Genomic DNA, 27,780 nt, shown 5'->3' with positions numbered 1-27,780 from the left:
CCCCAGTTTAAGAAACTAACAAATATTAAATATTTTATATAGATATTTGAATTTGAAAATGTTCTTAGAAAGTTAAAACAAACAACTGAAAATAAAATTTCTCAATTTTATTGAAAATAAAACACAACACAAATAATTTAAACACTAATATCTAATGTCGGTACTGGACTTTTTTGATATATCTTCACTAAATGCACACATTTGTTTACATTTTCATCACACATAAAACTAAATATATGTAATTTTCAGAGCTTGCATGCTTTAATTCTTCATCACTTTGAAGCTGCTTCGGAGCTCGGATACGGCACGCCAATTTTTAACAAAAAATAAAAAAAACAACGACAAAATATACGTAATGCGTGCATGTTCTAATTAATCGTCATTTTGAAGTATCAAAAGTATGTGTTAGCTTGGGGGTATCGTTAAAATTTTCGTCTGATGTTTTCATTTAATTAGTAATAATCATTATCATATAAGTTTCTTAAAGCCGTCAGAGGACAATGTGCTCTTTTAAAATAGACATATTGTATAAATATAAATATTTAAAAAATATGATAAATCAAAATGAACTTATTCAAAATAAAGAAAATAACAACACTTAAAAACACTGAATAGTGGTTCTAGAAATTATACCTGTTATCTACAAATCCCTAGACCAGGCTGGACTTGAAACGGGGAAAATAAATTTACTCTATTAAACCTACATCCTAACTTTTTCCTAACACAAACCTAGAACTGATGAAAAACATGAAATTAAAGCTAGCCAAGACCTAGAGTGCTGTTAAATCATATGATTTTATTAGCACAACCAAAGGGTACTAAACAAATAAGTGCATTTAAAGCAGGATGTTGTATTAGCACTGTAAAGAGGAACTAACTATTAGGTCTGTTCTCCAACCCAAGTGAAGTAAACTATTCGAACACGGCTTTAAATACCCTAGCATAGGCCCAATAATAAAAGCCAATAAATATCAAAGATCATATAGCTAACTTAACCAATCAGAACACAGCTATCAAAAGTACTACGGAAAGACTGCCAACATGGATGACACTTCCTGTTTAAAAAGTAAAACATGTGGAATGTCAACACATGACCTAACTTATAAAAGACAAATAATAAAGGAGTTTTTACGTAAGTAACAACTAAAAACATAAGGTAAATAGAATTATCAGACTGAAATATCAGCAAATACTTTAAATTTAATTTACGAGACCAGGACTATAGAAATGAAAACCAAAACCACTACACTCCTCCCCCCTTGGAAAACAAAATGTAAAATGATTTTTTGTTTTCAGAACAATCTAACATGATATGTTACATTTATAAAGTTAATAAAACTCTGGTTTCTGATCACGTGGATTCCAGGTCTCGAGGCGAAAGAGTGGTTTTACAGCACGACGTCGAGCCTTGGCAGCAAAATCCCGCGCTTCCCGATGAATAGTGGGCACAGGCATACGAATCTTTCCTGGATTAACAAAACGAGGATTTTCTATAACTTTGGATAGGCAACATACTTGTAATCCAGAATGTTTGGTCATCATGTGTCGTCTGAGCATGTTCATTTCAAAAGAAAAGAATGAACATCAGGAGAAAAAGCAGTGATATACTGGGACCTGAGCCTTATGATCTTTCAAATAATGCGCCCGGTAGGATCCAATTTTGCTAAACACATGGTCCTTCTAAGGGCAGTTTTGGATGGGACAAATGCCTTCATCAGATGGCCACTCAGTGTGGATGGTTTCCTCCTCAAAGAGGGACTCCATTTCCTCCTCAGGAACAGTTAATCCATCTGATAAACGTGACAAAATTGTAAAACAAGAATTTGAAAAGTATTAAAAACTTGAAAGTTAAAATCTTAAATTCTAAGACTTTAAATAATATCAGAATATATGGAAAGTTAATCAATATAATTATCTATCCCATTCAGACTCCACTGAAAACTAAAATGCTATCAAGTAGTGCGCTCACACTTATAACGTAAGCTAAACAAAGGATGATCCCTCAGCTGCGCCTCGGGAAATACACTTGCTTTTGGGGAACTAGAATCTTGCTGACTTCCTCAATGATATACTTTAACTGTATACTGAAAACCATCCTTGATTCCCGGGTGTTTTAAAATGAGAATGGAAGTATTAACATTAAGAGCTGGATAGGCAGCACGAGTATTGAGTGATGAAAGATGCCAACTTGTACCTTTTTTCCCAAAGAAATCACTTTGCAATTCTCTGTCTTTAACGGGCAAAAAAAACCCCAGTCCATTACCACTAAAGATTGATTATGTCGAAAATTATCCAAGACATTTTTCTTAGCTTAGTCTTGATGTACTGTTCTTACAAAGTGTGATCTCCGTAACAGAATTTCATACTCTTCACATCCAGATGCATGTTCATGGGGGAGTGGGTCTAGACATCTAAGACATAGGAACGGTTTATATTCAGTCGAAAAAATAATACAGTTCCACACAAGGTATTCTTTTTATATTTAATTAAGCTCAATTAGTAAAGTATATAAAGCATTTGAACCCCCCCCCCCAAAAAAAAAAAAATACGCACATGCCCCATAGAGAAAGAAGAAATCCAACCCAAACAAGGGCAACGGGCGTGAAGCGGGTCATCCCCTCGCAAAGAGCAAATCAATCCCGATATAAAAAATTATTACTTTCAGTTAAAAGCACGCATTCACTCCACAACCCACACCCACAAGCGCGTTACTTTCCCCCCTTTAACTTTATTAAGAGAAGATAATACCCTAAGCATTTTCTGTATCACCGATGAATGCTAACGGGAAATTAATTCAGATGAATTCATGATGTGTAAAATGTTTTTCTTTTTTGCTTTTGATTGTTTTTGTTTGTTTGTTTGGTTGGTTGGTTTTTTTTTGTTTTTTTTTTGTTTGGTTGTTTGTTTTTTTTTTAAGTTTACCCCGTTCATAAAGTCATAAATAAATAAAAAAAAATCTGTTTTCTGCTTCCGAGCGGATTTTTTTTTAATTAATATTTTTGAATACGTTGATAAAATATTTTTAAATAAGTTTTTATTGTTCATATAGTTCAGTTTCTCAGGTATGGAATACAAACATAAAAAAGAGGCTCATAATGATTTGTGAAGGTTTACTCCATACATGAAAATTGAAACTATTAGTCAATTTCTTTGGTTTTCCCAAGTAAATCAGGTTTTATCAAGAAGCGGTCTTTTTTTTTAAACCTGTGCTCTTGACGCTTATCACTTGGACACAACAATCATACATCATTTCTTAAAGGGGCCGAAACTCTCAAATGAAAACATTAGGGAAATTGCTTTATGTAAAATAGATTCCTAAGACCGCTGGCCATTAACTGGCACGAATTGAAATATACAGCTTACATCATTTCCATCTGTTTCAGACAAAATATTTGATGATCGAAAATGATATGGGCGGGTACAATTCGACACGGACGTCTGAGAAAAGAATGGATTGAAGTTTGAAGTTGATTTTTAATCCACTTAAGCTGTTTTCCTAGGCAAAGCATTAATGTATGATCCAAAAGACTAATAGTTTCAATTCCCGAATAGTTTGAAAATGATGTAGATCAGTATTTTCAATCCAATATTTTTAGAGACACACAAACGTTATAGATATGGAAGAGATAGATATATTCTTTCATAAGATCAGGGGAAGGCCATTTGATTCTAAAAGGGGGGAGGTAAATTTATTTCTGTCCAGGCCTTCAAAATACATAATACACTGTACATTTATTTCAAGGATGACAAGAGATTTTATCTTATTTCTTCTTCACTGAAAAACGGATGACAAACAAAAACAAGGAAAGGGGGGCTGTCAAACTCAAAAACTTTCTGTTTATTTCTAAGACCCCCCTCCGGAATAAAAAAAATTCCCCTCCTTTGTAGGTTCAAACATCCCATGTTACCAGTATTAATATCCAAACAACGATGGGGTCTCTTTTTCAGTTTGAACTTTTAGAGGTTGCCTTTTTATTCGGAGATTTTTTTGCATGTCAATTATCTCAAAATGCCCCCCCCCCCTCCCAACACTCATTTGGAAATCGACGCTTTAGTCCCTGAGCCTGTCTAATCGAGTAAATCAATATGATTAACTTGGGATTAAAATTTAAAAAGTTAAAACATTTTATAAGGTGTTATTCAGAATACAGAGTCACTTATAGAGCTTTCTCTCTCTCTCTGAAAAAAATGTATGTATCACCGGGAAATTTCCGGCAACAATGGACCATAAAAATGCTAACAGACAGTGCGCCATACTTTAAATACAGTGCAAGCGTACTCTTAACCTGACGTCATAATTTAACGTCAACGTAAGAAATATAACGTCAAATTTAGACCAGAGCCTATGTAAAAATAAAGACCTATTCTTGTGTCAATATATGGATATTATTGTGTTTGTGTTTATTGTGTTTAATTACGGGTAAGGTTTATATATATAAAAGAATAATTAAAACAATTATTGAAAAACGACATTTTTGTCTGTTTGGCATTGACACAGTAAACGACCTTTATGTCGCTTTGGCGTCGAAAGGGTTAAAGCCAATACACATTATGACTTTATATATTATGATCTCCTTGTTACCTACTGGAGGTAATAAAACACATCAACAAAACGGCTTCGGCGCAAGGGATTACTCTAATTAATTTTACATAAAAAGTATATAAAGCTAAGAAGAATATTCTATAGATTAATAAAGCTGCTGCACAAATACTAAGCATTTCTCAATTGATCAGAATTTGAGGAAACTTATACCAGACTGTACATTTTTACCCTGAACTTAAAAATTTACAAATAGAAAGTATACAACTGAGCTGTTGATATTTGTGCAGCAATACCAGCAATCTTTGGAATATTTTGCTTCTAAATACAACCGTATTTCAGTTAACTAAAATAGGGCATGCCCTTGCGCCGAAGCATTTTAATGATGTCCATTATAATCTTGTGTAGTAAAGAACAATGACGTCATAATGTGTACTGGCTATCTCATGTCGTGGGTACCAAGTATGTATTAGACAATGTTTTAACTTTCTTTGTATAATAGATATATTCCTTAGACATTAATTAGTTTATTTGCATATAAATGCCTATACCTAGCCTTAGTTAATAGCTGTTAATAACTGTTAATTACAAGCCTTAACTCACCTGCGTACCTACCATTGCATCTATGTTCTTTTTGAACGCACGCTAGAAGTCTATGGCTGTGGAAGATGGATTTTTTTAACAACTTTTGTCCATCTGCAAAAGTTCTCTGTAAAGCAATGAACAATAATATATGACTTAATCATTTTTGTTACTTATTATACAATTAAATAATAAGTTCAACATATTCAAGGAATAAGAACTCATTGTAACAAGCAAATTCAAAGAACTGTGGTCCCCAGCTTTCAGTGTCTTATTCATTACAAAGAAAAAGTTGGAACAAGATATCACAGGGCATTAGCGGTCACTTGAGTATAATGTAACACTCCAATGGATCTATAGATTGAATATCGGTATATATATTAATAAAACAAAATAAGCTGATAAATGAAGCTAGGTTGCCAAAAAGAAAGAGAAATAGGATGATCAGAGATTACTATAGCAAAATAATGAATCCAGAGCTCAGAAACAAATCTTTGAGTTGATGTATTTACTTGGCCTCATTTGTTACTATCCCAATGAAGACTAAACAAAACATCATTCTTGAGGACTGTTAATAAACCCATCTCAATCCCTCTCAAAGTGGCCTTTCTTAAAATTTGAAGAACATTTAATATACAAAGATAAGGTATTTTGTCCTATTTTTTAATTAATCTATTATTTATACCTCTACCTAAAAATTGAACGCTATCAAAGTACTTTTCGAATCAAATATTATGAAAATTCTTGTACAATTCTGTTATTCAACTAACCTTTCAATCACATTAATTACAATGATTTATTATGACAGATGAAAAGCAAAGAGGAATAATTTCTGTCAGTAGAATACAATCTATATAGTCGATAATGCCCTGCCCTTACACTAGAACCCCTGACCCAGGGGCCATGAAATTCACAATTTCAGAAGAGGCATTCTTACTCATTATAACTATATACATTGTTTCCTCTATCACAGGACCAGAGTAGAGGATATCTAAGAAACAATGCACTTTTACTATGCCAAAATTCGTTGATCTTGGTTCAGTAGTTAACATACAAGTGACGATGCAAGACAACTGATGAAAAGAAATAGCAATGGGTCAACTGACTAACCCGAATGACCTCAATTTAAAAATATTAAAGAATCACTGATGATTCTCTTTCTTATGTAATGAGGGACTAAAACAAATAACAAAACATCACTAAGGTGCCTCAAGTGACCTCATAAATAAAATTGTTTTTCGATCCTTACCGATGCTGCGGTCACCTTAAAGTTGATCTTCTCCTCCGCGTTTGATGGTGACACCCAGAAGTCTGAAAGAGGTATCTCTGCAGAATTTTGATTGACATTTGCTCCACCCATGTATACATGAACAGAAAAAATATCAATGAAATATTTCATATTATTTAGACTCTGAAATTTAAGAAGTTTTTTTAAGCTAATATATAATCAATTCTTTTGTATTTTTCTTATAAATTGTGCTACATGTAAGAGCTTCAGCATTCCAAAAACCATTACATAGACTGAGATTGATTGATTGTATATTATTTTACGTCCCATTCGAGAATTTTTCACTCATATAGAGACGTCACCATATACCGGTGAAGGGCTTCAAATTTTGACCTTTACTCGGCACTCAGGGCCATTGAGCAGTGAGGGATCTTTATCGTGCCAACGCCTGCCGTGACACGGGGCCTCGGTTTTTAAGGTCTCATCCGAAAGACCCGCAACTTTCACTCCAAAGTGCCGAGCGCATGGCGAAGGAACAGTTGCTACCTATTTTTTATCGACTTAGGTCTGTCGCGGCCGAGATTCGAACTCACGACCTCCCGATCACGGAGCGAGCGCTCTACCGACTGAGCTACCGTGAACGGTACATAGACTGAGAGATGAAAAGTTAATTTAATGATTGGCTGCTCCCTCAATTTGGCAATTGAAACATGGTTTAAATAATTTACAATCAAAGAAGCAATATTTAATCAATCCATCAAGAAAATAATTTACAGTTCAAATTATAAATTTTGGATGTGTAATGTGTCATACTCCATAGACATATGTGCATTTTCATTTATCATCGTTAAAATCTTTAGATCTAGAACAGTATATTAGTTCAGTCACTCGTAAAACAGCATAATCATGAAGATATTTTGTGATTCTCATATGTTATAATTTCAATTGCATAGTAAAGTTTTGTACCTTTTGACGAACCTTGTTCCTCCAGTTGGTGAAGGAGTGAGAGGCAATGAGAAATATGTTATGATTCCATTTCGGTCTGCCTCCGCTTCCTTTGCTTCCGATGGGCACCGATTGGGCCCATTATGTCTTAGTAAAAGAAAAAGGATTGAATAATTCAAAATCAATGTCAAACAAAAATCTCAGACCTCGTGAAAAATCTCGTTTTTGTTTGTAGATTTAGGAATCAGCTCAGATGTTGTGTCTTGACTTTTTTAGACTCTTTTACTCTCTATAACATGGTTCTTGAAAGGTTGTGTGATTATTTCCCGGTTGATATACTTTCCAGAACCACTATAACGCAGTTTAAGCTAAAAATATGAAAGATTTCTGGCTGCAAGTTATACACACTGGATACCTTTAACACAATGGACCTTTCTCGTTCCAGGTAATGCTTCCCGAGGATTTCTTGATCTATTTCTCTTGATGTCTGACACGTTTTAAAAAGTTCTGAGTTTATGACAGCATCTTTACCTTTCATCAACGACAATGATTTTCTACAATAGACATATATGTCTTTGGCATTTGGTATATTTACTTCTCTTCTTTCGTACTTGATAAAAGAAAAGGATAGAAGCGAAGGTCTTCATCTACTTTCTAATTCAAATATTCAAGCTCTTCAAAAATGTGTGTAGTTCGCGCGTTATATCCCCCCGGATAGACGAATCTGATAGCTTCTTTGCAAGTTTTCTCATGACGTGCAACTTTGGCATGCGTTGGAAAAATATCCTTTAGGTTTCTACATTCGTATTTTTTACAGTAGACTTTCAAATCAGTAATAAACTCAACTGTCGTCCTCGAACAACTGAAATATGTTGACGTTGATGTCAAATGTGCTTTCAAATTTTGGTATATCATTTAGACATAACCCTTTGAATTTGATTTTCTTCGAAACTGCTTCCCCTACAAATTCCCTAAAATACCCCAATGTCGGTCGCTCTAACCCTTTTCCCGTTGCGTTTTTATGATAAGCCAATCATCGAAACGCGCATAAGTTATCCTCGATCAAACTCCCTTCGTGGCTATTGGTATTTAATGCTACGATACATATCGTTTTCTTAATATAGTCCGGAAGTGTCCGACCGGCGCTTAAAACGTAATTTGTTCTCGTAACCACCCATCTGACATTGGTTACAACGTAGATAGACTATTTTGAATCAGGTCGCGCTTGAAGGGCTGTTTGTAAAATATCTAAAGTTCGCAAGCGCAAAATTAACGAATCAACATCTTCTTGCCTAGAAATTTGAAAGGTTCTAGTAAAGCAGTTTCGTTTCCAGAGGCGTAAAAGTATCGCAACTCCCCCTCAGCATTTCGTTATACGATACGCAGGGGTGTTCAGGAAGCAATTAGAATTTTGGGAGCTAAAAATCCGCGAAAATGTTGCACTGTGATGTCACAATGAGAACTCCGCTGCAGTCTGCATACACACTGTTACATAGGTTTTCACTGACATTTTTAAACTAATGCATGATTCTCTTTTTGCATGGTTTTAATTGTTCCAATGTATCAAATACTTAGCATTAAAAACTTTTTTTCGGGAATTTATTAATTATGCATCATGTTTTTCTCGGTGAAAGAGAAACACGTTATTGTTTTTCGCGCATGCCCAATTAGTGATCGGCGTCAGTCGAAAGCTTGATCGCGGAGAGCATGGTCTGGATTTTTTTAAACAGGTGCTCGGGACAAGAAGGCATAGTTTATGTCATTGGAATGGTTAGAGGATTAATTACAGGTATGTACATTTAAAAGTTGATACTGTTGTCTTTATTCTTTTTGTTTTTTATGCCGTTTATTTCGTTATGTACGTGTTAAAAGCAATGTAGTACGTGGGAGCACGTGTACTAGATAAAACATGTATTCTATCAGTTCTGACTGTCTAAATGATTTTGTTCTACGGACCACACGTGTACATACATCGTGAGATTTTTTTTTCAGTTTTGAAAGAAATTCCGTGCAGAATTAGTTTATGGCATAACTTTGGGTAAAAGCCAGTATGTTCAGTTGTTGATTTGTTTTCTCTCGGTGAGCAAATTATTTCGGTTTGGTTCTGGATGATGTGAATATTTTCATTTAGCAAATTCTGATTCAGAATATGCTTAGGTCAACGAGTACTAGACCAAATGGGCTACTTCCTCCAATTTTGACTAGCTTTGTCTAAAAAATGCAAAAAAAAAGGAAAAAAAGCCATCTTTCCCCGCACATGTATGTAGCATGTTGAGATAGATTGTTCGACAAGTCACAGCCAGTTTAATTAACATGCAGGGTTATAATATTGCAGCATTGCGTTGGACACGCTTCCTTTTTTGATAATCTCAACACCCCTTCAGGTAATCTCAACGAGATTCTGAAAGACTAAAAATTTTGATCTGACGTCTCTAAAAATATCAGACTAGTGTCACACAAGCTTGCCCGGACTTTGACCGCTTGTTTTTAAGTCCCTATCACTATCAAACTTTCCTTTCTTATCTTTAACAGGTTTAAAACCAACAAAATATAAAGGTTTTGATTTTTCATAGCAATGTCCTATTTGTTTAAACATCCGACGCAGAAAAGCAATATACTTGCTGTTGAGTTTGAAAAATAAAAACATTTCACACGTTAAAGATTATAATCAGGCAAATGTAAAATATAATAAGTCACAAATGTAAATTTATATAAGTAATAAGGTATCATTTTAAAACATCTATCGTGATATAAATACAGGTTAGTATGAGATCAAATTTACCATAATTTGATCTTGTGACCCACCCGTATTTATTTAGAAATGATATCTTATATCTTAATTAAAATTTGATTTTCAGAAAAAATGACATGATTTAGTGTTGCCAGGATTTAATCCAACATTCATTCTACACATACAGTTGAGATTTAATTTATTTTACATTAAACGAGAAAAGTAAGTAATTTCAAGTACCAATATTTTTCTCTATTTTGAGGTGAATTAAAGAATCAATTATGTATTAATTAAAAAGTCCTTGATGGTAGATTGTTGATTACATTTTTGTTAAGAAAATATAAGTTGAAAAGCAAAATACACAAGTGGAACTCATTGAATTCGTGTATAACCAAAATAAGGCCGCAGTTTTTTTTTTGTTTTTTTTTTTTATTTCTTGGTTTATGGATTTTTTTTCTTCAAAAATCAGGGTCAGTAGTGATATTTCTGAAGGCAGACATTATTACAAGTGTGGTTAAAGAAACATATATTTTATTGCACGAAAAGACATATTAAGAAAAAGGCTGGATATTAGGGGGACACACAGAAATGATAATAATAAAATATAACGTTATTTTCAATCTTGGACGGACGTTCTGGAAGGGCGGACATAGTGTGACGATTTTTGCGGACAAAAGACGGACGTTTCGTGGGAGCAGACATAGTGTGACGATTTGTTTTTTTTGAAAAAAGGCGGACATTTCATGACGGCGGACATAACGTGACGATTTTTCTGAAGAAGAGGCGGACATTTCGTGACGGCGGACAATACGTGACTCAACAACATTCGCCGATCAACGACCATGTTTGTTTAGCACATACAGTCGTAGTATAAATACAATAAACTACTCAGGTCATTAAAAATTAAATGTCAATATACTGAAATGCAATAAAATTTAATCATGGCGGCCGCCGATTTTAACCATGGCGCATATAAATTTAACCAAGGTAAAACCCCTTGTGGAGAACCCTGCTTAACATATATTTCAAATAAGCAGAGCTGATGCAACTAAGAACTATCAATTTCATATCTGTAGAAGTCCTGAAAATTAAAAAAAAAAGTAAATGCAGTGATTGGGAAGGCTTTTAAAGTAAAAGTGACAGGGGCTTCACCTGTCTAGTCATGTCAACATTTTTACAGCGCCATTTTTAAAATATATGGACCATTTATATATTCTAAGGGGCCATACTTAAAAATAATGAAACACCAAATAAATAGGATATATATGCAACAACACACTTTTTTTATTTACTATATCTAATGCTTCACGCATAATGTGGAATCAGCATTGTTCACAGAAGACTAAGTCGCCCGCGTGGCGCAGTGGTTAGAGCGTCTGCTCTAGAGTCGCGGCGTAAGGAGTTGATCCTTACGTCGCGGGTTCGAATCCCACTGTGGGACGTGGAGACCGGTCCTTCGGATGAGACTGTATAAACCGAGGTCCCGTGTCGCAGTAGGTGCTGGCACGAAAAAGATCCCTCACAGCTTCATGGCCGTCAGTGCCGAGTATAAGACAAAATTTGCAGCTCTCCACCGGCAAGTGGTGGCGTCTCCATATGAGTGAACAATTCTCGAGAGGGACGTTAAACAACAAACAAACAAACAAAATCTATATTGTTGTATTATACCCAGGTGACCATTAAGGCCCATGGGCCTCTTGTTTCTTTTTCTCATCTCCTTTTATTGAGAAATGAATAAGCAGGTCATGCTCACAACAGGAAAGTCAGTCAGGAGTTAACAAAGAATTTCAATGTGTTTGTCTCCTGCTTTTTTTTCTCTTGAATCCTCACGCCCCATTATCTCCTTTCATTTACCATTACAATGACTTATTGTTTACAGTCGTCCATGGAAATTCCCCAGTTGACATTAGATACAACTCCAGTGTTCACTTTATCGACGTCACTGGGTTTTCCCCACTCTCCTTTGTTCACTTTTTTCTATACGCCATTGTTCGGTTGTACTCTACGCTTTCTAGGTCAAGGTTACTCCATTGTCCAAGGGTACTCGACCATAAGTAGGGCAAGGTCATTGGGGATCCCTATTGTCCCCTTTATTGTTTCCCCATTGTTCTCTTACATAATATCCCCATTGTTTCTTGTGTCGGTCATACTACTTACAGTATATACATAATTTTGCAATTAAAGGTGCTTAGACACAGATATGAACTTAATATTTTCTCAAATTTTCAGTATAATATCATGACTTATATATTGCAATAGCATTTCACAAGAAAATATAATTAAAAACTTATTTTATCTGGAAATTATTGGAACTACAAATTCCGGGACGCGTTTGATTAACACAGCTTTGCACTTACACAAATTTTTACTTTATCCTTAATATTTAAGAAAAGAAGCGATTTATTTATGTATTAATGAAAAATATTACATCTATAATCCAGAAAAATCAGAGTAGAAATGTTCGAAAGCAAAACCAAATCACTAGTATTGTCAGTCCGTGCTCTGTGATGTGTATAGAGTTTAACAAATTGAACACATCCGTGAAACGTAAACTGTTTTTGTAAACAGGGCACGAGCTCTGTTATTGTTAATGTTTATGATTCACCGGGTGTGTTCAATTGTTAAACTCTGCACACACCACTGAGCACGGACTTACATAATACAGTGAGTGGGTTTTGCTTTCGAACATTTCTACTCTGAAATTTCTGGGTTATAGTTTTATTATTTTTCATTGATACACAACAAAATTGCCACTTTTCTTAGGTATTAAGAATAAAATCAAAATATGTCAAAGCGCAAGGATGTGTCAATCCAACGCATCCAGAGTTCGAAGTTTTAATAACTTCGAGATGAAATAAGATTTTTGTTATATTTTAGTATGAAATGCTATAGCAAGATAAAAGTCATGAAATTATACAGAAAATTTGAGAAAATATTAACTTCAAATCTGTGTCCAAACACTTTTAAGGAGAAAACCCAGAAAAGGTTACGGAATCATCATTGTTCATCAAACATCGTTCGTTTAAAGTCATAATTTCTGTGGTCGATACAATGACCTTGTCAGCAAATACAATTTATCTTTGAGTCAAATGCTGACTGACGTTTTTTCATACTAATTGTTAGGCTATTATTTACACACGGAATTGTAGAGGGATTTTTCCGTTATTTCCCGATCATGACAAGGAGCACACGGCGGGTGCGACCGGTCGGCAGGGGATGCTCACTCCTCCATGGCACCTGATCCCACCTCTGATGTTTTGAAGATCCGTGTTTGCTCTGCTCCTATATTATATTGTTTAATGGATTATTGAGCTTGAATACTGTTCGTTATCTCCATATATTTCATATTCCATCAGATATCTAACAACAAAAAGAAATCCATGTATTTAAATTCATTCCATGATTCCACCCAATGATTCCACCATACATTGAGGCTATAGGGTTTATCAAGTAAAAATCAACCAGAGGTATATCCACTGAAGGTGGGTGGAGGGGGTTTGGAAAAGTTTAGGACTATAGCCAGTTTTTACTGCCTGCATAATAATTAATTACCAAATTCATGCTAAATTTAACTTAATAATAATAACGTACATGTAAAATACCTCGAAATAGTCTTGATAGAGCAGCCTCAGCTGAAATATGACAAAAGAAGATATAAATTGAAAAACATAGTAACTCTTATATATAATTTTTCCATGCAATTTATCGATTTGAACATGTTTGAAAAAGCTTTTTATCAATATGTATTTTATCAAAATAACTATATATAAAGTGAGAAACACCTTTTCATCATTTTCATCAACTTGTGTAATTATCTCCTCGCAAAGGAGTTGTAGGGAAAATAGTTTGTGTTTGTGTGTGACTGAGTTAGTTTGTGCAAAACGAAAGTGAATGCTACCTTCATTCATAGATATGGTCTTTGCGAGAGGATGCTCCGCTTTGCGGTGCCCTTCTTGTACATACAATTCTGGGGGGAAAAAAACCATGGTGGTGGTGGTGGACGACGTGGTGGGGTCTATGGGAGATGGTGTCCGGTTTGGTGAAGAGTGTGGCCTTGGGAAGGGACACCGCTCCCATACTGCATTGACATGTGATTGAGAGAACGGCGTCCCCTGAAAAAAATAAGGATAGGATAGGTAGTGATAGGCAAAAAAGTTCTGATGTGGAAAGGAAGGCTGTAACGAATTTAATTAATGAATTTCGAATTTGATGAATTACAGTTATATTTATTTTGTTTTGAATCTCACCATTTGTCTTCAAATTTCCCCCCTCTAATTCGTAAACTTTTTTTTTATTTGTTCCACATTTATACGTTTTGTTTTTTTTTTTGCTTCTCAACAAGTTGTTCTGTTTTAAAGGAAAAGGTTCATTTTTCAAATAAAAAATTATTACTTTGCTTTTCCCTCATTTTCATTGATGTCTCCCTTTGATGCTTGTCCCTGCATGTTGACAGATTTTCTTATATTAATGTGCATTTGTCGCACTTTGAGAAACGAATTCGCTACTACGATCCAGATATCAAAATTGAAAGCAATTCTGTCTGATGTATAATATATATAAAATTTATAACATCATTGCAATTTAAATCAGAATTAAATACAGTTGGCATTTTTAGGAATAGCAAATTCAGTTTCAATTACTTTTTAAAAGTGGGATTTAGACACTGGGTTGGTGGCTTGCTCTAAGTAAAGTCCATAGATATATTTTTTTTTGTCAGGCACGTTTGAGATTTAATGTTGTTTTCATTGCATAATTTGCCGAAAACTCAAGCTACCAAGCCACTGCAGTAAGAGACTCTAAGCTCATTTTTTCCCTCCATCGTACCAGAGCTGTGTACTCCTATAAGGCCTCCTTCAAAAGCAGATCTCAAGACCATTAACTTGAAACAGACTTTGATAAAAATTCAAACTGCATTTATTTTAAAAATGGAACAGAATATATAAAAAAATAAATTACTTACTTTTCTCATAATATCTCTCACTGAAACTATCCATTCTGCAGGTGATTGGAGGATTACCTCAACTGTTGCTTCCGGCGGGTAAGAGTTGAGAACAGATTGCTAAATCTCATATGGGGATGTCTGGAAGACCGTAAAACATATATCAGTTTTGTTCAGACTTCAGCAACATTTACCATCGCAGGTGAAGTGTTAAGGAAACACTCGGACTAAATTAATAATGATACAATATGACGTCAAAGTAAACGAGATGACTTCAAATTCATGAAAATGAATAGAAACAAGACAATATAAACAGAAATGATCTTAATTTGTTGTGCTATATTTGTCAATTGGATAAAAACCTTCTAATTCTACATTCATTTTCAAAATCTCTTGGACTTGGTACCATTCGCTTACTTGTAACAACAAAATATTGTATATGCATTCCACCACATATCATCAAACAATCCCCAGATAGTTTACATACTGAATGACCAGCTGATCTAAATTTGTATAAATTTTAAAATACAATCTTCATGTTTTTATTTTTATGTCTCAGTAGTCCACCACGATAACATCCTCCCCTCCTCTTCGTCTTCCTTGTCTGAACCCCAGTGGTTGACTCAACCCTCGCCATGTCGGAAGTAAATATATTTTCCTCAAGATTCTCTCCCAAGATAGATCTTCAAAAGAATCAAATTCTGACTCAGTAGTGTCACAAAGTGAAAAAATCATTGCATTTTATCAAATTTCATTGAGTAATGATACTTTTAAAAGAAATTCATCCCATTATCTTAAACAATGCTTTGTTAAACTACACCCAACCTAGTATTGATTTGTTTGTTTATTTCAAATTACAATTCATATAATAATTTTTTAGTATTTTTATGTGATATTTAATATTCAAGTATTATATTTTTGGATGATTGGATTTTTTAGTGAACAAATACTGAACATGTGTAAGAATATCCATAAAATAATACATGCTCAATCATTACTGGTCCGAGAGATGGCTTTTCACTCAGCCCCACCGAGGTTGCCTCGGACATCGTAAGAAAAGGAGGTTAAATAATATTCTCCTTTGCTGCCTCCTCCCAAGCAGTTAGTTTACATGATGTTTCCATGATCTACACATATTTAATAAAATATTTAAACCTAGTAAAATATTTCATTAAATAGATATTCTTATCGTATTAACAACGAACCGTGCTCACTATTCAGTAAAATTTCAGTCTTTTAACATGCCTTCATGGGAAATTTGTAACAGTTATTCTATGCTGATATATATATATATATATATATATATATATATATATGGCGTTCATATTTCACATGTGTATTCCTTGTGACAAGACCTTTCTTTGGGTACCATCATATTTGACCTTGACCTTGGAGTTTGACCCACGTTTGCAAAATTTTATGAGACTTTAACCTTGGCCATAGCTTTTGAATAGTTGGAGCTTAGGCTTTCAAACTTCACATGTGTATTCCTTGTGAAAAGACCTTCCTTTGATTACCAACATCTTTGTCCTTGACCTGGGAGTTTGACCTACTCTTGAAAAAAAATTAAACCTTGGCCATAACTTTTGAATAATTTGTGCTAGGTCTTTCATATTTCGCATGTGTCCTCCTTGTGACAATACCTTTCTTTGGATACCAACAACTTTGACCTTTTGATTCTGGTGTTAGGTAAATCAAAAACTATTTATTAGTTAGGTTACTTATTCTTGATCATCCTATTTCTTTTTTTTTTTTTTTTTACAACATATTCAGTTTATTTTGTTTTGTTTTTTAATTATTCAATCTACTGGTCCTTTACAGTGTTATAATATACACAGGTGATTCCTTAAAGCCCTTGGATCTCTTTTAAATAAAAAAGACGAATGTAATTGCATCCAAAACCAAGTTTTTTTTCACTGGCTTTCGTTTTCAACAGTAGAAAAATGTGAATAAAAAATATTTTACTTTTTCTAACTATTAAAACCAATAAAAATATGATACACCTTACGTTATTCCAAGTGGAATGAAGTTGATTAAAACATATTTCTTCATATGCTGTAGAGAATCTTAGATTTCAGAATCAGGTTCACATCCTTCACAACAAATTGACTGTCCTTATGGAAAATAAAACTTCCGATCCTCCCCCACTCTCTGGACTATATATCTGTTTCTTCACTAATAAAGACAAAAGTAACCATTTATATGTCATAAGTATATATAAAGAAAGACTTCTTTCTATGGAGTCATTCTTTGTTTCTACTCCAAAGCGCGACGATACCTGTGCTTTGAACACTTTGAGGAATTTTCCTCTCTTTAGTTTCAGGTTGTTTTCTGCCTGAAACGTGCTAAAGGAAATCGGGATACCGTCCTTTAATACCGATGCGAAATACTTTAAAGTTTTCCCTGTAGAAGAAAACTTTGAAGGTAAGCCTCGAGTGAAATTCAGACATTTGATTTAAATTAATACATAGTAAAAAAATACCATTAGTTTTGAGGTAATAATTATAATGCATCTAATATTGGTTGCCAAGTTTCATTAAAAATATCTAAATTACTATTCAGACGGTATAAAAAGGCATGGAAACTTGATTCTTTTTTAAGGACATTCAAATGAGCTATAGACACTGAATGAATATAAATCTTAGAAAGCAAAATACAGTAATTCAAACTCTCTCATTTTCTCTCATATAGACTTAATATAACATTTTGACTAGATAGCTAGTCTATGTAGAAAATGTGTAGGACATTTCGCCAAGTTAGAAAGTGGTTCCAAAATGTAGCGACACAAGAACAGTAATAAAACTTGTGTTCTAAAGTATCTTCTTTTTTACATAAAAACATTGGGGGGGGGGGGGTAATTTGCAATTGAAACAGTAGTTTATTATGAGATAAAATTCTATGGGTTAGCTTATACTGAAAAGACTGTAGTGACGTTTCATTAGAACATACAAAAGGTAGTATGAAATTTTTTTCCAAGTCTGTTTGTGAGAAATTTGTGTTAAATATTTCCTCCCATTTTTGTACAGATGTTGTTACTTCATTTAAACTTTCCACTGTAATCCAGTAAAAGTCTTTTTAAGATATTTTTGAGAAAGGACTTCTCTTATTATTGAAACGTATGGTCAAAGAATCTCTATTAAAAGAAACTTTTTTGTTTTGTCTTATATATTTTCGCCAATAATATGGAATTGCATTTTCTTTAAACAAAAGTAATCAAAAAAAGGTATATTCAAGTCATACCAGATTACTTAATTCTTCAAGGCTTAAAAAAATCATAATTATCACATAGATATCTCCAATCAATGAGATACCTCTTTTATTTTATTTTTTCCAGAACGCTGTCTCATTATTTATTTAAATGTTATCATTGAACCAAAGAGCTTCTTTGCTGCTGCAATTTCTAGGATGAAATGAGGTCATCTTTAGAAGACAATTAAAACCTAATCTGCCATTTTTTCCGTCCTTAAAGACACACGTTTCATATTTTTCTAAAAGTATAGTCTGAGTATTCTGCAATGTAGATGATACTCAAAACAAAAGATCTTTTTTTTTTAAATATTTTATTTCTCCCTTTATATTTTCCTACGCCATTGTATATTCTCTCTAGCAAGACCTTCCTCTCTCCAGTAGTTAAGTCTTCTTTGTTGTCAAGCTTCGTTGTTATTCCTTTTGTAATATTTATTTTTGGAAGTTGATATTGTCATGGCCATTTTTTCTTGCTAAAAGTAAAGTACTAGATTTAGAATTTAACAAATACCAGTAAATTTCTTTATGTTGCAGAAATTCAAGACTTGTTGCAGAATATCGTTGTAAGGGGCATATATTTCAATTTATTATACCACCAATTAGAATGAAATAATCTGATTGGTTGATGAGAAAACATTAAAATTAGCTTATGACCCGTTTTTGTGTCACATGACCATTAATGATGTACCCTCAACTAGATCCTCATCCTCTTCATCTAAAAAAAAATAAACATTAAACATGTTACTTTTACATATTTTATTATTCATATGTTTTTTTTTTTATCAAATTATATTTATATGTTGACATAACTCCAGAAAAAAAATTAAACACTTGTTCAAGGTTAAGACAATTTGACAATCATTATGTAAAGTTAGCAGTAGTTTGAATTATGATACAACTAACAACTTACCAGTTACCAGCCTTGTAGGTTTTCTTGTTAGGAACTTCTGACTAGTGGTTGTAATGGGTTTCCGAGTAGTGGCTACAACAGACTTCCGAGTAGTGGTTACAACACGCTTCTCAGTAGTGGTTTCAAGAGGCCTCAGACTAGTGAAAGTAATGGGCTTCCGAGTGGTGGTTTCAAGAGGCCTCAGACTAGTGGGGGTAACGGGCTTTCGAGTAGTGGTTTCAAGAGGCTTCAGACTAGTGGAAGTAATGGGCTTTCGAGTAGTGGTTTCAACAGGCCTCAGACTAGTGGAAGTGATGGGCTTCCGAGTAGTGGTTTTAACAGGCCCCAGACCAGTGGAAGTGATGGGCTTTCGAGTAGTGGTTTCAACAGGCCTTAGACTAGTGGTGTTAACCTGCTTCCGAGTAGTGGTTTCAACAGGCCTCAGACTAGTGGTGGTCACGGGCTTCCGAGTAGTGGTTTCAACAAGCCTTAGACTAGTGGTGTTAACGGGCTTCCGAGTAGTGGTTTCAACAGGCCTCAGACTAGTGGAAGTAATGGGCTTCCAAGTAGTGGTTTCAACAGGCCTCAGACTAGTGGTGGTCACGGGCTTCCGAGTAGTGGTTTCAACAGGCCTCAGACGAGTGGAAGTAACGGGCTTCCGAGTAGTGGTTATAACGGGTTTCCTTGTACTGGTTTCAACAGGTCGATTGATTGATTGATTGTATATTGTTTTACGTCCCATTCGAGAATTTTTCACTCATATAGAGACGTCACCATATACCGGTGAAGGGCTTCAAAATTTGACCTTTACTCGGCACTCAGGGCCATTGAGCAGTGAGGGATCTTTATCGTGCCAACGCCTGCCGTGACACAGGGCCTCGGTTTTTAAGGCCTCATCCGAAAGACCCGCAACTTTCACTCCAAAGTGCCGAGCGCATGGCGAAGGAACAGTTGCTACCTATTTTTTATCGACTTAGGTCTGTCGCGGCCGAGATTCGAACTCACGACCTCCCTATCACGGAGCGAGTCAACAGGTCGAAGACTAGTGGTTGTAACGGGCTTCCGAGTAGTGTTTTCACCGGGCCTCAGACTAGTGGATGGTCTTGTAGTTGTAACAGGTTTGCTAACCTTAGGACCTAAAAAAAAATCAAATGTTTACTAATTATGTTCCCCAAACGAAGTTTGGGAACATATTGTTTTTACTCGGTTTCTTATTATTATTAAAGTTTTCCGTCTCCAACGGAAGACCTTATTGTTTTCGTTCGGTTTCTTTTTCCCTATTATTTGGGTCTTCCGAAGCTTCCTTTCGGAAGACCCTACTGTTATTCTACTGTTTCTTATTATTATTTTTTTTCCCGCCGATTTTTGACAGATTTCTCAGAGACCTTTTGTCGGATTCTTATGAAACTTTCAGGATAGATACATTGTATTAAATCCTAAAAATGTTTTTTTTTTTTCAATGTTTTGATATTTGCCTCCATTTATGAGTTATTGCCCTTTAATTGATATTTGGGATGTCTTGTGTCCAGCAGAAATCTCAGAAACGACATACAATATTTGCATGAAAGTTGGAGAATTTGTAGCTAATACATTGTAGATATGCAGAACGTTAAAATTATTGGCTAATTTTTTAAGGTTCGGAAGCTATGTGACGGCAAATTTTAGTTTTTTTTTCCATGAAATTTTGCTGCTTGTTGTGTAATAACTTTTAAACAGAAAAATTTGGTAAGACATGTAGAACAAAGGTTGTGTGTAATTACAAGAGCTTCCAGATAAGATCAAGAAAAAAGGGCTGGCCCCTATATTTAGAGGCCAGTACGTCATAAATGTCTTTTTTCAAATAGCTAAAAATGTTGACATTTCCTGCAAAATTTCTATTTTATACTATCTAGCATACTAAATCTTTTTATTTGCCATAAAAAGAAAAGAAAATCATGCTTTATTTAAAGCTATTTTACGAAATGAATTTCATGTAATTATAAGAACAAGTTGTCTACAAGCTAAAAATAGATCAACGCGTACATGCCTTGTCAGGACCTAAATGTATACAATTATTACTATATGACGGCTTTCTATTATACTGGTTAAATGTGTAGCCTATATATTTGTCACTTTAAACACATCTAGATTCCAATTCATATGTTAGTGTTACAATATCGTAAAATGTTTTGGTTCGATCGCACTGGATGTAAACATTCAACGGCATTGTGGGTAGGAGACCGGCATGGCGGCATGTGTCAACGAACCAAAAATTCGCACTGTATGTTTGACATTGATTGCGTATGTAGATGTGCATTATTCAATCCGCTGCTAGGCTTATGTGCAGATTAACATTTCTGATTATGTATATGGAGCATTAGTGTAAAGAAGGATTTATTCTGATTGCGAGGAAATGCCGACGGCAGAGTATTTGTGTAACGAGTAAGAAAAGAGAAGAGTTATCAGTGATGTGTTGTTGTGTCTATGTCATTCCTGTGAAGTATGAACGATTCAAAAGAATTAAGGTAAGATTTTTTTTTTTTACATAATTAAATTATTTGGAATATACACAGATTGATAAATGCCAGCACGCACATGATATATACACTGATCAGCTGATGTTATCTATAGTACAGACTCAAACTGTAATTAAACACTTTGATGACATTACCAAACTTTTACTACAATAGCTTGTAATTCTTATAAATACTTTATTAGATCTTATTTCACAAAGAATTTGAAATAATTTATTTTAAGTTGTAAAAAGCAGATGGTACAGTTCAGCTGCAGTGATAAGATTAAGAATAAAATAGTGTATGTTAATTAGTATATCAAACTTTGTTTTCTTTGTGGAGTGTGGTTATGAAATTTATTTTGAGCTCAATGCAACGTACTGTATGTTGGGTAGTACATGGCAGACCCAAATGAAAAAAAAAACAAAACAAAAAACTTGTAAGTTTGTTAATGCATATAGTTTTCATGGGCTGTGTAAATTTCATAGTCATGGCAGTGAGTACTCTAAATATAGCTATACTCGATGATGTCGTAACTATTTGGCAGAGATTAAATAGTTTGAAATTCTGTGTGAAGTCAGTTATACCAGCTAGTAAACATCGAATGACATAATCATGATAATTATTATGGTACTGTATAGGGATGCGCGATTTTATCGGTATACCGGTATATCGTGATTTTTTATTGCGTGATACGTATCGTGATACGGAGACTAAAATACCGGTATTTGGTACATAATTAAAAATTCCAGAAATTATTCATTTATATCTTCGAACTATTAAATAAAAATGACAGGAAGTCTAAAAAAAATGTTGAAAAAAGTTAAACTACGGCATCCAAACATGATTTATATTATATAAATTAAAATGAAGAAAACTGAAGTTATGTTCACAGCCTGTTTGTAAGAAAAATTATAGAAATTCATTAGAAATTGTAGTAAAATATTCCGTGTAAAAATACCACGATATTATCGTGATATTTAGGAGAAAAAATCGTGATATATCACGATACGAAATTTTTGGCGATACCCATCCCTAGTACTGTATGTGTAACTACAGTGGATTATTTGTTTGTTAGTTGTTTAACGTCCCTCTCAAGAATTTATCACTCATATGTAGACACCACTGATTGCCGGTGGAGAGCTGCAGGTTTTGTCCTTTGCACTCAGGGCCTTTGCACTCAGGGCCATTGAGCAGTGAAGAATCTTTTTCGTGCCAGCACCTATTGCAACACGGACCTCGGTTTTATCTGGTCTCATCCAAAGAACATGTCTCCATGTCCAACAGTGGCATTCAAACCCGCGACGTAAGGATCAACTCCTTACTCCGCGACTCTAGAGCAGACGCTCCTACCACTGCGCAAAGCAGTCATTAGTAGTCCATATTTATTTTTAGTTGTTTGTTTTATTTAAATCTGATGAGAAACTTTCACTCGTGGTTTCACTCTTCCTAGCACCTATGCCAGCGCATACTGAAACAAGAGACCTTGTTTCATATGGTTTTATCCATAGGATCTGTATCTTTGTCACTCAGTTGATTTAAACCCATATGAACTGAAAGTATAAAGGGTTATGTCCATTCGGACTTATTATAGCCACAGGTTTTATTAGTCGGAATGAAAATGTATTAGCCTGAAACTAACGGACTAATGTAAGTGTCGAACCTAGCTTGCATATTAAGGATCAGCTCATAATTTCACAACTCTAGAACAAAATGAGAAAATACTCTAATAACTTTGCTACTTTATTCTTGAAAACAAAAAGGCATAGGTTCAACAATACACTAGCCAAAAAACTTTAAATACTTTAAATATGAACTGTCAGAATTTGATATTCTGTAACACATGTAAAAAGTCATGCAGCATAATTAAATTTCTCAGGTATATTTCATGATCAGTGTTTATAAACAGCAAAAAATTCGAAATGTTTTATATGAAAGTTTAAAATAAATTTTAGGGATGGCAGTTGGATAAATTTTAGAAACTCAGGTTAGTCCGAAATTTTTCTCACCAAGTAACAGGTTAATCAAACAGACAGGACTTGTTAGAAATTTTGTTATAATTTTTTTTTTCCAGTTTATGTTCTTACATATATAAAACAATTTATAAACAATGATAATAATCAGAATTCTTTACTTTGACACTAATAAATTAAGACCTGTAATATTAGTTATTTCCTATGTAGCTTGTAACACGAGCTTTGATTGGTTACAAAGTCGGATGTAAATTTCCGTATACACCCCACTTGAGCCGGGGGTAAAAATTTGACGTTACAATGCATAGTTTCTCTATGATGAAAAGCAAATAACATGACGTTGTGATGGAGTGTAGGACGTAGTAAATCTTATCGATATCTTGAAACACAGTTGATTGGACTTGTTTACAGAAAATCTATTTGGGTACATAGGAAATAAATTCTCTATCCAGTCCAATCAAGGGTGTATGGGAATTTACCCCGGGTTTTATTCTAGACACCCTGAGGCCAAAGTATACAGGTCCAATCAGGGGTGTACGGGGATTTACCCCAGGTTGTATTCCATACACCCTTCGGCCTCAGCCTCAGGGTGTCTGGAATAAAGCCCAGGATAAATCCCCATATACCCATGATTGGATCTTGATAACTAATATTATCTGGGTTCAATCAAGGGTGTATGTGGATTTCATCCCGGGTTTTATACCATACCCAAAGGCCGTACCTTTTCAACTGCATCAACAATTTTTGACCTTGACCTTTCCTTTGCCCTTGACCTTACTTTTCTTAAATTAGTGTCAAGCTTCATATGCTGCCACATACTGATGTAAGCTATTCAACTACATTATTATTTTTTCACCTTGACCTTTCCTTTGACCTTGACCTCATTTTTCTCAATTTGTGTTAAAATGTTGCATAACTAATATACCCTCGGCGGGGCATTCATGTCTTATGGACATATTTCTAGTTTTTATTGTTTCGGGTCTTATACCACTTACATAAGTATATAGATATTGATGCAGCAAGGCCAATGGTTTATGTACAGATGAGTCCTCAGCGGGGAGTTTTGCATCAAGGTGTACATCTGATCCCCGAGTTAGTGTTAGCCTGGTAACACAACCTTTATTTATAGAATGTGGCACAGATAGGGAGACTGGTGAAAAACCTTTCGCATATTTCAAAAAAATAATTTATCAAAGAATGGAGATAGTATATTACCATTAATGTTTTTTTTTGGTTTTGTTTTGTTTAGAGAAATTCTTAGTTAATCAAGTTAAATTTGTTTAATTTAGTGTTTGTATTGCCTCAAAGGTGGTTGAACATACGTACTATATTCTTACTTGTTTTTGATTTGGCGGTGAGGAAGCAACATTTCCGGTTGAACACCGTAACATAAACCGGCTATTAATTGCTTTATGAGCAATGAGCCCAGCTGAAAATGAATACATTTAAAATGAATCAACATTATTCACAGTGGCTGTATATTGTGAATAATTTGATTAGTCGATTGCGAATAATTTAATTAGTTGATTGCAACTCTTCAGTTTCAAACTAATCTCATTCAAGCAGATGCTTGTCTGTCTCTGTAAACTCTGACGAGCAGGAGTTTATGGAGACAGTCGAGCATCTGCTTGAATGAGAATAGTCTTAAACATGCTATCTACATGATCTAAGTCGTAAGTTTTTTACAAAATATGTATACGGGTATATTACTTAAAAAGTACATATACAAAAAATACTAACTAACCGGTTATGAAAATCATAACCGTCAACCCATACTAAACCGGTTACCATATTTCTGACTGATAAGACAGTTACCCAGTTGACCATTGCCATACCTAATAAATTTGTTATATATACAAGTTATGTGCATTTCCTTTATGTGAAATCATAAAAAAAACCTCTCAATTAATCCCTATTTATTATTTTATTACATCCTCAAATGACTGCATGTAAACATCTATTTAATAGAGTACTTTTTACAAATAATACACAGAAAATGTGACAGTGTCTTTGAACTCAGTTTAATAGTTTCATTAGGGATGTTAACGTATATCCGAGTACTCAACTATTGTTCGATCATACCGACTATCGACTAAAATTTGTTTAGGCGGTTATTTGTTAAAAATTTGCTACTTAATAGTAATCTTAAATTCAAGGTAAAAAAAAATTGGATCTGCTTAGTCCATTTGTTAACATACCAGTGTTTAAACTCAGGGAAAGGCTTAACCAGTCTTCATTAATTGTTCAAAGGAATTTTTTGTTCGACAAACATGCATTGGCATACTTTAAAAGATGTAAGATCCAAATTGTAAAGTTTTAACTTGCAATTTCGTAAGATCTCGTATAATGCAACTACCAATTAATGAAGAATAATTAAATAACTGATACATATTTATAAATACATGTACATGTAAACTGGGTGATGGTTATGAGAATAATTTAAAGGTGTTTCTTTCTGATATTAATATCAATCATTTTAAAATTGAATTGATTGTCTCGAAAAATCTCATAATTAAAAATTATCGCAAGCTCTCTTTGTTTTTATAAGAGTTACACTTTAATTGTTTAACAATCACGGGTCACTGACAAGAGTCCCATTTAAATGTCTTCAGGTAAGAAATCAATAACGGGTACATGTACTAGCAGCAGGAAAAGAAAGGATAAATGCAAGCGTTTGATGTTATGTATTTAGATAAAATGTGCAGTAAATATTATATTTGAAATCAAAAACATCTGATACATATATATTTATTACTACGTAAATGATAATGATTCAATAATTTGTTGTATAATGGTAATAGCGTAGAATAAATATTGTACAGGCTAGCAGTCTCCTAAAGACAAATAGGAAAATGACATGAAAAAAATAATTTAAATTTCAACGACTACTCGACTATTGTTCGACTAAAGCCTCTGACTATTCGACTAAGCTGTCCGAGTAAAATTGACATCCCTATTTATCATTTATAAGTTGCACAGGTTTTTTGTGGCTCTTCTGAGCCAAAGGCTCAAAGAGCTAATGCTATGGCCATTTGTGCGGTGTGCGTAAACTTTTTAGAATATGGGCCATAACTCAAGAACCCCTTGGCCAATGATTGTCAAATTTGTCACAGGGTATCCTTGGCCCAAGGGCTCCCGTTTTTACTATAACTAGGGTTGTGACCCTTTAAAGGGGAGGTAATTAGGAAAATGGAAACAAAAGTACTGGTTGCTAAAAAATCTTCTCAAGAACCACTGGGCAGATTATCACCAAACTTACATAAAAGGGTGAGGATATGTTGTAGATTAAAAATTATAAAAGGCATCACCCTGGGGCAAAGGGCGTGGTCTCAAGGTTACTTCAAAGTTGACCAAAAATTACATTTTATTAATATGATATGTTGTTTACTATAAAGACTAGGATCATCAAATCTTGTCAGTTAATGCATCTAAGGATCTCATATCATGTTGACTAAAAAGTAGGTCACGGTACCCTACTTTTTAAATTTTGTGGCCATTCTTTTTCAAAATGATTTAGAGGCACATTTTTAACAGTTTAAGGCCTATGATCATCAAACTTTGTCAGTTGATGTATCTTGGGTCCTCGTAGTACGTCAACTAAAAAGTAGGTCACATTGACCTACTTTTTGAATTTTACGGCTAATCTTTTTCAAAACAACTAAGGTCATTAATTCGAATACTGAGAGGTTTAGAATCATTAAATCTTAGATGATTCATCTTGGGGCCATAAAACATATTTATTAAAAAGTAGGTCACAGTGACCTATTCTTTGAAAATTGCCTTCATTGGATATCAAAGCGTTTAAGAGGCATAATTTGGACATTTTAAGGTCTATGATCATAAAACTTTATAAGTTGATGCATCTTGGGTCCTCGAAAAACGTCAACTGAAAACTAGGTCACCCTGACCTACATTTCAATTTATATGACTTTATTTAAATATTTCAGGTACTAATTGGCCTAGAATCATCAAACATTGTCAGTTGATGCGTCTTGGGTCTTCGGAGTAGGTCGACTAAAAGGTAGGTCACCGTGACCTACTTTTGAAAATTTATGGCTTTAATTTAATATTTCAGGTACTATTTGGCTTAGAATCATCAAACTTTGTCAGTTGATGCATCTTGGATCTTCGGAGTAGACTGAAAAGTACGTCACCCTGACCTACTTTTCAAAATTTATGACTTTCAATATGACTTTTATATTTCAGGTACTAATT

General features: G+C 34.3%; 1 protein-coding gene across 1 annotated transcript; it reads right to left on the bottom strand.

Annotated features, from left to right (window-relative positions):
* Positions 1-1,680: 1,680 nt before the first annotated feature.
* Positions 1,681-24,195, bottom strand: LOC133199983 (proteoglycan 4-like). Its single transcript, XM_061335760.1, has 5 exons — positions 24,114-24,195; positions 20,106-20,236; positions 19,122-19,755; positions 18,900-18,926; positions 1,681-1,790 (listed from the first exon to the last, which is right to left on the bottom strand). The coding sequence occupies exons 1-5, from the start codon at positions 24,193-24,195 to the stop codon at positions 1,681-1,683; spliced, it is 984 nt and encodes a 327-aa protein (XP_061191744.1).
* Between the last annotated feature and the right edge of the window lie 3,585 nt (positions 24,196-27,780).

This window comes from Saccostrea echinata, unplaced genomic scaffold, assembly GCF_033153115.1.
Source record: "Saccostrea echinata isolate AGI-Se365-2 ecotype Australia unplaced genomic scaffold, CSIRO_AGI_Sech_v1 ptg000036l, whole genome shotgun sequence".
Lineage (NCBI taxonomy): Eukaryota > Metazoa > Mollusca > Bivalvia > Ostreida > Ostreidae > Saccostrea > Saccostrea echinata.
The sequence above is the reverse complement of the archived record's forward strand: the minus strand, read 5'-3'. Positions and strand labels throughout refer to the sequence as shown.

Bases quoted from the DNA above. Each gene is read 5' to 3' on its own strand.
- LOC133199983 (XM_061335760.1), bottom strand. From the start codon at position 24,195: ATGGGTATATGGGGATTTATCCTGGGCTTTATTCCAGACACCCTGAGG. The intron at 20,237-24,113 runs GTAAATCCCCGT...ATTTTTTTTTAG, and splicing joins TGTATGGAATACAACCTGGG to GTCCTAAGGTTAGCAAACCT. The intron at 19,756-20,105 runs GTGAGTTCGAAT...ACTACTCGGAAG, and splicing joins CGCTCCGTGATAGGGAGGTC to CCCGTTACTTCCACTCGTCT.